The 10603-nt window shown below is 46.2% G+C and overlaps 2 protein-coding genes across 2 annotated transcripts in view; one reads left to right on the top strand and one right to left on the bottom strand.

Moving 5' to 3' along the window:
- Window positions 1-10: 10 nt before the first annotated feature.
- On the top strand, window positions 11-6342 carry CCNDBP1 (cyclin D1 binding protein 1). The gene is made up of 11 exons (XM_017822633.1): window positions 11-144; window positions 225-284; window positions 1008-1087; window positions 1725-1806; window positions 2250-2346; window positions 2475-2548; window positions 2853-2929; window positions 3575-3828; window positions 4198-4258; window positions 4918-4964; window positions 5342-6342. The coding sequence occupies exons 1-11, from the start codon at window positions 78-80 to the stop codon at window positions 5448-5450; spliced, it is 1008 nt and encodes a 335-aa protein (XP_017678122.1). The 5' UTR covers window positions 11-77; the 3' UTR covers window positions 5451-6342.
- LOC108501092 (erythrocyte membrane protein band 4.2-like) overlaps window positions 6223-10603 on the bottom strand; it is an 8913-nt gene continuing 4532 nt past the window's right edge. The window contains exons 8-13 of the mRNA XM_017822632.1: window positions 10226-10329; window positions 9680-9922; window positions 8537-8857; window positions 7930-8090; window positions 7381-7514; window positions 6223-6465 (exon numbers count right to left, since the gene is read on the bottom strand). Coding sequence (XP_017678121.1) covers window positions 6315-6465; window positions 7381-7514; window positions 7930-8090; window positions 8537-8857; window positions 9680-9922; window positions 10226-10329 — 1114 coding nt within the window. The 3' untranslated portion in view covers window positions 6223-6314. The remainder of the gene's footprint in view (window positions 6466-7380; window positions 7515-7929; window positions 8091-8536; window positions 8858-9679; window positions 9923-10225; window positions 10330-10603) is intronic.

Below are 10603 nucleotides of genomic sequence, written 5' to 3'. Positions count from 1 at the left end.
GGGGCGGGCCGGGGCGGTGCAGCCGCTGCCGGGAGCGGACGTGACGCGGGGGCCGCTGCGGGGCCGCTCCCGCGGGGATGGAGGCGCGGGAGCCGCTGCGGGACGTGCGCGGGGCGCTGCGGGCGGTGCTGGCGCGGGTGCGAGGTGCGGGCCGGGGCCGGGCGGGGTTCGGGCCGAGCCGAGCCGGGCTCCCCGCGGGCTGAGCTGTGTCTGTGCCGTTACAGAGGGAGAGCCGGGCGAGGGCCGAGAGCCGTTCGAGCTGCCGCGCTTCTGGGACGCGCTAGGTACGGGCGGGGAGGGGATGGACCGGGCTTTGGGGTGTGCCGGGGCCGCTGCGGGGCAGGGCTCCCATCCCCCGCGGGTCTCCAGCCGGCGCTTGGCACGTACCCTCCGCTCGTGGAATCGTAGGATCATCAGGGTTGGAATGGACCTTTAAGATCATCGAGTCCAGCCGTCAACCCAGCGCTGCCTCTGTAACCCCTAAACCACATCGCTCAGCGCCAGATCCGGGCGCCGCTCAAACGCCTCCAGCGATAGTGACTCCACCACCTCCTTGGGCAACCTATTCCAGTGCCTGACCACCCTAACAGTGGTCACCTGGCAAAGCAGCAGCCGGTATCGAACCGTTGGTACACAAGATTTATAGAGCCTTTGGTCCCTGTTAAAGCCTCCCAGCACATCCTGGTGAAGGGGTCATGGAGCGAGATGCAGACCGGGGTTGTGGGTATCACTACCAGCCATATGAGAAAAAAAAAAAAAAGAAAAAAAGCAGGCATAGGACACAAGCTACATGCATGGCACCATGGAATTCTTCTTTGGAGTGGGATTTAGTGTATATGTTTGTGTGGCTTGGAAGGAAGTAATGATAATCAAGCAAGTAATGATAATCAAGCAAGTAATGATAATCAAGTAGTAGCATCAGAGATGTTGCTCATCAAGCCACTCTGTTCTTTTATCTTTTACCCAAGTTACTTTCTTTTCTTTTGCTCCCATTGGATTTTTTCTAGGTCAGACATTCCAGGTAACATCACAGGAAGCTACAAAGCTGAGTCTGGCGTTCTCAAGGCCTCCGCTACCTTCTGCAGAGGTGAGTGAAAGCCTCCACAGGCTGTGAAATTGCCCCTGTGCATGAAGGTTCAGGTGTCTCTCGGTTCACTTGATTAAAACAATTTGGTCCAGTGCAAACAAGGGATGTCACTATGGACTGTGTATTGTAGAGTTCATTAACACAATCCAAGAGCTGCCCAGAGAACTAATTTCTATGAGCTAAGGAGATATACTTACTAGAAGTGTTCTTACATTCTTTAGCAGTTGCAGCTAGTTGCTGATAGAAACAGAATATTGGAGAATACAGACTTTAGATCCAACAAAGAATATGAAATATTTTTGCTATTAATTGAGAGAAATTTATCACACCTGTGTTTGGAGGACAGGAATAAAAAATCTCCAGAATAATGATCTAAGCTACTTCTTCCTCTCTGGTGTGTGACCACCACACCAGGGCGTGTTTTGTTACCCAGTCATGTTATTATGCATACAGCTTGTTTATTTGTATTTTCTTCTTGTGTTGGATTTGTTTCTCAAACTGGACGGCCATTATTATGTTTCCCTTTTCTCAAAGCAGTCTGAAAGCCAGTGATTGCTTGTGAGACTTTCTAAATATGCTGCAGCTGTGTGCTACTCATGATGATCTGAAGGTGATCCTTTTGCGTCTCCATTTTCAGGATTGCAGGAAGCTGAGTGAAGATGTCCAAAATGCCATTCTTGCAGTTGCCACAGTGTACTACTGGCTCCCCAAGGGCCAAGGTGAGATAGTGACAGCAAGGCAGCCACCCCTGTATAAAGAAACCCCGTATTTCAGAGCCCAGTATGAGATCTGACATCCACAGGAAAGCAAACTTTCATTAGCAGGTTATCCCATTATCAGCTGTTCTGTAGACTTTGAACGTGTTTATGAGTGAACTACTTGTCTGTCTACTCCTGCAGATTTCCATCTGTGGAAGAAAGATAATGTAGGAAGTTGTATAGTTGATTGAGTGTTGGTATTTATGAAGTGTTGAAATTATTGTCCAGAGTCCTTTTGGAACTGGGAAGCATCTTGCTTCCTTCCAAATACCTGTAACTTCATTTATACAGTGTATCCACACAAACAGAGCAGTCTGTGTGTTCATCTTTGTGTTCATCTCAGCAGTTGCTTTCTGTCAGTGCTGACTGTGGCAGCTTTCTTGCTCTTTCTCAATCTCACCCAGGTACTACTCTCCGGAAGATGGTGCGAGATGCTACCACTGAAGTAGTGGAAGGGATGATCCAGCTCACAGACACAATTCTCAATGCTCCAGCGGAGAGGTAATTTTTAGTCACATGATCCTATGATTTTATGATAATTTTTTGGAAAAAAGGGAAGAAAAAGTTACAAGTATACTTGTTAACAAGTATACTGGAGTCTAACTTTGGGGGCTTTTGTTTTGTTTCAGCTTGTCTCAGGAACAGCTTATATCCACTGGAGGTGTGTGGGAGGCATGTGAACAAGTGTCCAACCTGCCACAAGGTGAGTGTTGTAAATGCAGAACAACAGAACTAGGATGTGTTGTCTTGGAATATCAGTAGCCTTTGCAAAGGTATTCTGGGTGGTATAATGAAGGCTCACTCGTTCTCCAAAACCCGACTGGTTTTGAAATGTATAAGCATGGAAGCCAGGCCAGATTCTTTGCATGACAACAGTGCAGCTCTGAGCTCTGCAAGAAGTATGATCCTGCAATCTCAAGATCTAATGATGGCAAACCCAGATGAAGGTTGTTGCAAACTGATTTGAAACAGTGGGGTGCCACAATTTTTATCCTTTTCCTTTGCAGATAACCAGGCAGCAGTTGCATCAGCTCTGACTGCGTGTCTGGGTGTGGTCAAGGATGCTGTGGAGGAGATGGAACATGTAAGGAAGCCCCTGAGCCTCAGAGCAACCTGCAGTGGTGGATTGTAGACTCACAGAATATCCTGAGTTGGAAGGGACACACAAGGATCATCGAGTCCAACTCCTGCCTCTGCACAGGGCAACCCCCACAATCCCACCATGTGCCTGAGAGCATTGTCCAAACAATGCCTGAGCTCTGGCAAGTTTGGGGCTGTGACCACTGCCCTGTTCCAGTGCCCCACCACCCTCTATGGTGGTTTAGTGATGGAATGCAGGGATTGTTTTATATACAGGCTTTGGTTTAAATTTGTTCTGATATGACCTAGGTTATTGTTTTTTGCATGGATTTTAATGACTTTTTAATCTCAAACCGGGTTTACTTGAGGTAAGGTATCCATAAAGCCATGTCCTGAAATGGGGGACATGGGAGATTGTGGGAGGAAGTTTAGGGTGATGTAGGAATGGCAGTATTTACCAGGTTCTTGCTGTTTGCACTGTTGAATTAGAGTGGGGGATTAATTTATCTTAATCCAGTTCTGGGATTAACCAGCTGAGATTTCCCCCATTAATTATTTGCATGATGTCTAGATGGTGTTCTCCCTTTCCTCCCGGGTATTGCTGGAATTGATGTCAGGCTCTGGGTTTTCAGTGCCTCTGTGTTCTCAGGCACTGGTGGAAGGGCAGGATCCCTATGGTGACATCATGGAAGATGAAGAGCTGGGCTTTCGGGGCAACAGAGACACATATTGGTCAGAAGGTGACCGGCAGCTGCTGAGCTCCTGCATGGGGTTAATGAAGGCTTCCAAAGCTTGCCTGAAGAAGGTCCTGGGTGCAGTGAAGGCCTATGGCAAAGCTGATTCTCCAGAGCAGATTGCTCAGCTGGATGACCTTGCAGACATTGCTAATGAGATCAGTCCAAGGTAAGCAGGTCTCTCCCTGTGCTGCTTTTTGCTCTGGAGCAGCCCTGGTCTCTCTTGAGGTCTAGAGAAGGGATTAGGACTGCCTTTATGGTGCTGGAGCTGTGAGCAGGTGGTGGGGAGACTGCTATAGTATAAGCTGTTGAGAGTTGTGCAGGTCAGGAGGGGAACAGACATTGCAATTTGGGGTGGAGCTGTGGCCACATCTCACGCTGTGGTGAGAGGGGCACATCCCATGGGCATGACTGATGTCTGCTTGGCATGCACTGCTGTTCCTGACTTACATTCAGGGCTGGGTGTGGGCTTGGACCAGGATCCATGAGTTGTGCTGGCAGGACCTTTCTTCCATTGCTCCCCACTTTTCTATCCTAGTGTTGATGAGCTGGCACTGAGCATGTACCCACCTGTGAACCCTCTGGCTGTGCGACTTAATGTGAGTATCTGCAGCCTGTGTGTGGGACTGGGCTGTAGAGAATGGGGAGAAATCAAATTGGAGGGGTTATGTGACTGTCAGGGAGAGGTGGGTGTTAGTGACTGCCTCAGTAAAGATTTCTTAGGGTTGAAGAGTGGTTCTTAGCTTCCTTAGCTTCCTTCAGGTGGAAATACATTCCTCATCTTTACCTCTTCTGGGAAGGGCATGACCACTTGGAGCTTTAGCTCTGAGCTGTAATCCATAGAGATGTCCAGTGACAAAACTGCTTTCATGCCTTTGGCCAGTGGCATGATTTTTTGCAATAAAAAAGAAAGTATTGCTTAATATCAAATTGCATTAAAGTCAGTCACTTGTAACTTCATATCTTAATATCAGTTATCAATTTCTAATAGGCTTGTCTTTTTTTTAAATAAAGCATTTTAATGTATGCTTTAAAAACCATACATGTCTTTATTTTTACCTGTCCCAGCCAGCAGTAGGGTGGGAGACACTTCCAGCTTGGCAGTGATAGATAACTCCATTCTGCATCAGGATTGGTGGCAGTTTTACTCATTTTTGGCTGTTGAGCATTCCTGCATTTCTCTTTCCTTTCCAGTACTGCTGAGACCCTGTTTTTCCTCACGTTTGGCTCACTTCATTTCCCTTTTGTTTCCTTCTAGGCTGCTAAGTTGGCCTCAGTGTTAAAGAAGGTCTTAGAGATTGCAAAGTGAGTATGAGCTACAGTTTTATGAGTGTGTGTTCCCTGGTATGAAAGTTCAGACCTTTCTGCCTCGTGTCAAATATGACTCATTTCTAGACAGTAAATGCTGGCATTTTGGAGTAGTTATGATGTTATGTGAGGAGTGAGACTAAGAAAAGGATGGTAGGGATGAAAGCAGTTCCCACTGAAGACACACACGTGTGTTAAGGTTTGGGACTACATGCATGAATGTGGGTTCTTCCTTGCTCAAAGCCCTCTGGGGTTATAGCAGCCCTGTTTAGTGCTGTGGTTATTCAGCACTTCACAGTACCCCTGTGTTGCCTGGATGCATAGATGTAGGACACCCAGGAGGCTTTCCTAATGAATTTCCTCCACTTTTGCAGGACAAGCCATGTGTGTCCACCATCAGAGGAAGGCTGGGTGCAGTTTCTAGATGGTGCAGTAGATCACAACATGAACAAAATCAAGAACTTCACACAGGGTCAACTCTAGCTCTCCTGTGCCTACGTGTGTTGCTGCCACTGGCTCTGGCATGTGCTTTTCCAGTGAATCTTGCTGTTCTTCAGCTGCTCGGAGAATGAGGAGAACAATGTTTCTAGGAGAGAACCTTACTGCCACTTGGAAAAACTTTTCCAGGAAGTTGCTCTTTGCCGTTGCAGAAGTTGTCATTTTACTTGGATTCTTGGGATGATGCAGTGCTGCATCTTAACCTGCCCCGTTCTTCAGACATTACAACTACTGTGGGGTTCAAAGAACAATAAAATATTGCCAGATTTGCATTAGTTGCTTTATCTGTCTTCAGGTGGCAGAAGATATATACTGAAGGAAGGGGTCTTGTTTCTTTTGCAAGCAGCCCAATGAACCATTATAAAATATGCTGCACTGTTGCTGTTTCCTGTTTAACCTTAGAGAGCAATAAACAGCTTTCTATTATTTATTTCCTCCGAAAGCAGCAGAAAATACTGTTTACTACTTTATTAATATCAAGGATCTGTAGGGGGAGAGGGGTGTATCTCTAGAGAATTGCTGCATGTATCATCACTTTAAAGTTCCAGGATATCCTTTTGTTTTCACAGGGAGGGAAAATGTCTCAGCAGTGGTGGGTTCAGCACATGTGTGTGGTGAGAAATTTCTGCTTGAGCCTTCAGCCCATCTTTGTCACAGTAAGGTTCAACTTCTGAAACTGGAGAGTGGACATAGTGCCAGATGGGAGAGAGCTGAATTTATACAAATAATCAAAATCAGACATGGTTTTAAACTTAACTTTTATTAAACTGTTAACATCTGTGCTTGCCTAAGATCAGGGCACAGATCATGACCACTCTTTTGTAAGCAGGACCTGTTCCAAGCTGGGCCTCAGGCAGCTGCAATGTCAGTAGTTCTGTAGCTCTTCAGGCTCTGGAGTTGAGGGCAGGTAAGTTGTGCAGTGAGTCTCCTGGGCCCTGCTTGGATGGGGGTGAATGGGATTTGCAGCTCTTGAGTGCTTTTAGCTTGCACAGATCCCAACCTGAAAGGTGAGAAGGGATTATACAGGAATCACACCTCTTTGTATTTCTGGTTCCCTGGGCCTAGGAGATGCATTTGGTGGACAGGAGTGTGGTGCCAAAAGTAAAAAGAAAAGAAAGGAGAAAAAGAAATAGAAGAAAGCTAGCAGTTATCTAAACTGCCACAATGGAATTGTCATCTGACAGTAGTTTGGGCAGGAGGTAGGACAGGAAAGTTGAAACTCCCCATGGAGCCATCTAAGGTGACTTTGTCCTAATGCAGCTTCTTCAGATAAATGTGGGGTGTTTGTCCTGTGCAGGAGAGCACACCTTTTTGGATGACTCTTGGCTAAGTCACATTTGTCTGGTTCTCCAGTTGGGAAGGGGAAGACACCACTACAATTGTACCCAGGGACTGTCTTTATTGCTTACAGTGGGTAATGGGTGGAAAGATATGTCACAAACATCCACTTAAGGATGTTCAAGTGGCTCACTAAAAAGTAATTGATTTCTCAACAGCAAATAATTTCTAAACTTCATGGCTCATTTCAGTGACCTCTAATTTGTCTTATTTAATGTGAGTTTCTGACTTAGTCTTGTGGTATTTCTCTTGTTATCCTTTTGTTGGCAGGAGGCTTTTCCTTTTGTTGTCTAGGCCTTTGGGGTTGAAGCTTTCACAGATGCCATATTGGCTTCAACCTATGCGTTACACATTTGTTGGAAGTTCTGTTAGCTTCTCCTTTTGAGTGTGAAAATCTTCTGTATTATATATAAATAAAGGACAGAATGCCTGAGGCTTTCATGCTAAAGCAGTGTCTTCCTGCCACGTTGTTGCCTGGTTATTTTTGGGGACAGCCTTTCCTGTGCAAGGGTTTCTCTAGCTTGTATTGTGTCTCTTTTTCCATTTGCTGTTCTCAGATCCATCAGTTTGCACTTACCTGTACTTCCTCTGTCTGTAAATGAGCCCTTGCCCTGCAACTGCTACCACACACTGCTCCAGGGGTTTGGGGAAAGGGTTCAGGAGGCTGATCCTTGCTGTGCTTGGCTGATACTGTACCATGTTTTTTGGAAGCTGTTGAAAGAAGGAAATGAGCTGAAACTGAGAGAAGGAAAAAGATTCTTCTGTGATTAAAGGGAGATGTATAATTTTTGGTGCCAGAGGTCTCAGCCTGAGCTGCCAGTTGGCAGAAGAGGCAAAATCCAGGTTAATTTCTTCTGTTCTAGTTTCCTTCTGCAGCCTCTGATTTCCGGAGTAGTCAGTGAGTTAGGAGTCATCAGGATTTCCTCATGCACACACCCAGAAAAGGCAGGAGTGGGAGCACTGTGTACAACACTGGCCCAACTCACCTTTCCCAAACTGATATCCCAGTGCTTTGAAAGAACAATGCATGAGGAGAGCCACTGAACCAGCAGAGTTGTTTTGCTGCCTGTGACTGTGAAAGCTGTTTTCTCCCTACTGCAGTAACAGAATGACAGCCCAGTCTAACCTCAATAGTGAGAAGGGGGTCAGAAACGCTGATCTCTTCCTGTGCCAGGTATATGTAGCAGGAGGCCTCATCTCTCAGCACAGCAGTCAGCCTGAGCAGGTGGTTCTCCCCCAGCTCTTTTCCACACCATGAGTAAGGCACAAGGATCTTCAGGTTGTGGACTGGAATAGAGTGGTGAAATGACAGAAGATGAGCAGAGTCTTTTCTTTGCCTGTGTGACACCTCTGAGTGTTTAGTGCCCAACATTGTACTGAAAGCTGCAGCATTTAAATGCTTAAGTGATCCCAGCTGGATTCACAGATTGAAAATCTCTCAGGTGGTGTTGCCAAAGTGTTGTATTTCACAGAATCACAGAATGGGTAAGCTTGGAAATGAATCATGTGGTCAAACCTCTCTGCCCAAGCAAGGTCATCTGAGAGCATATGGCACAGGATTGTGTCTAGATGGTCCTTGAATATCTCCAATGAGGGAGACTCCACAACCTCTCTGGGCAATCATTTACAATCAACTATTCAGACAACCTTTTGTAAACTTATGGCTAAGAGCATTTTTTCTGAAGTGAGAACTAGATACACTTTTCTAGCCATGCACTCAGCAGAGTCCTTACCTTCATTGCTTTGGAGGTTAAAATTAAACTCTTCCTTCCAAAGCTGGATAATGGGCACACCATTATAATGTAGAGATTGAACCCCAACTACCAGCTGAGTAGCCTTTTCTTCACCACTGTGGTTAGACATTTCAATGGAAAGTGGAATATCTTGTCCCGGTTGCAGAGAACTACTCGACTGGAGGTGGAGGGAAAGGTTAACTGGCTCTTCAAGGGCAATAGGAATGGAGCTAAACTGTGTTGAGCTGCTGCTGGTGGTTGTCTCAAGTTTTCTTATACTTCTGTAGGCTTTGTCAAGTACTCCTTTTTCCTTAAGAGAGCCTGTCACAAAAAGGAACACATATTTTAGCATCCTTTCCAGTTTACTAGTGTGAAGCAGCAAGTGCAGGAGAATGGCATTGATTTATCCTGGCACTACTGTAGATAACTGTTTCTAAGAGCATAGAGAGATATCCTTTTGAGCTTCTGGTTGGAGCAGTTCAAGAATTTCAGCTGACAGGATATTCATTGGATGCACCTGACAGATTCTACTTGGGAACAGTTGTCACAGCTTTTAAAGCACCTTGGTGCTAACATCTGTCAGAGTAAAGGAGGCATTGGCCTCTTTAAGTGTTGCTGTAGCTGAAGCACAGGGCTGTGTTCTCATGTGATGGACTGCAGCCAAAGAGACAACATGCCACAGCCTAAGATGAGATGGCAGGGTTGGGTCAGGGAAACAGCACTCACATTCTGAAGCTACTTTTTGAGGGAGAGATTTAGGCAATATCTGAGAGCATAACAGTCCTTTTCAGAAAGCTGGGGTCTGAAATAGTTCTATCTATCTGTCTGTCTATCTATTACAGAGGTAATGGGAGGTGAATGTACAGAGTGTAGAGGCAACAGGAACCAGAAAAGTTTTTCCAGCTGTGGAAGTGCCTGGTAAAGAAACACCCAGCCATCCACAGACCTGGTTAATGTAATTAAGCAGATGAAATTCAGGCTTTGGTTCTGTAGACAGAGTTGGGTGTTCTTGTGCCATTGAAGAAGGGGAAGTTGTGAGAAGTGGATGACCCTGGTGTTTTGGTTTGGCTCTGCTCTCTAGCCTTTTCCTCTTCACTTGCAACACTGCCACAGAAGGTTCTCAGCCACTGGCCAACCCCATACCTTCAGGATACTTGTAGTTGTGTGTGATGTCCTCACAGCATTCACTGCCAACACTCTTGGTGCTGATGTTGTTGCCAGTGTATTTTGTGCCACCAAAAGCTGGCTTAAGGGTGTCATCTGCTCTTTGTATCCAGACCTGACACTTGGCATTGATGGCAGCAAAGAAGTAGCAAACATCATAATCGACTTCTGTGTCCCCTTCCTTGATGGCGTGGACAGGGGCTGGCCCACAGAAGGATCGACCTGAAGAGAAAACGTGGCCTAGTTAAGATTCAGATGCTTTACCAGCTAAAGCCATCCCTAGTTTAGACCTATACTGGGATTAGTGAAGTGTCTAGTTCAGGAAGACATTAGGAAGCAGTGCTGTGATAGAGCTCTTAAAGCTACATAAGCTGCATAAACCAAACAGATAAATAATGATTTTGGGCCTAAAGTCAACAGGGTGAGTCCCTGTCCTGTTGCACCTTTCCACTGGAAGTTGGGGAAGGGAGGAATGCTGAACTGCTCCTCTTCCCCCCTTTCTCAAGCCCATCTCTGATATCTTACCTTCGCTTTTTTCCTGGCAGGTGGCATCCAGTGCCTGCCACCCACTGTACTGGGGTGGCAAATCAGCCCGAGCCATCCAGCATTCGTTCCAAACGTGGAAGGTCCTGCAGGAGACATCACAAGCTTATACCAAGGGACTGGGCCCTGAGGTACAGTAAATTTTTAGCCATATCACAGCCGGTCAATGCTCCTTTGAAAGAGTTCAGTGCATGTTGAGGAGAGCAGAGACCACGTTTTTTGATACAAGTGGAGTATCTCTGGCTGGACTGGGCTATCATTCTTCCTTTGTGGGCCCTAGTAATAAAGCACTCTTCAGTTTGGGTTGCCCACTTTATCAAGGACAGGTCATGTAGACAGGATCTCAGCTGAGCTGTCTCC

Source organism: Lepidothrix coronata, unplaced genomic scaffold (assembly GCF_001604755.1).
Source record: "Lepidothrix coronata isolate B3197 unplaced genomic scaffold, Lepidothrix_coronata-1.0 Scaffold99, whole genome shotgun sequence".
Taxonomy (NCBI): Eukaryota; Metazoa; Chordata; class Aves; order Passeriformes; family Pipridae; genus Lepidothrix; species Lepidothrix coronata.
Note: the sequence above shows the minus strand (reverse complement) of the source record. Positions and strands in the feature narration are given on the sequence as shown.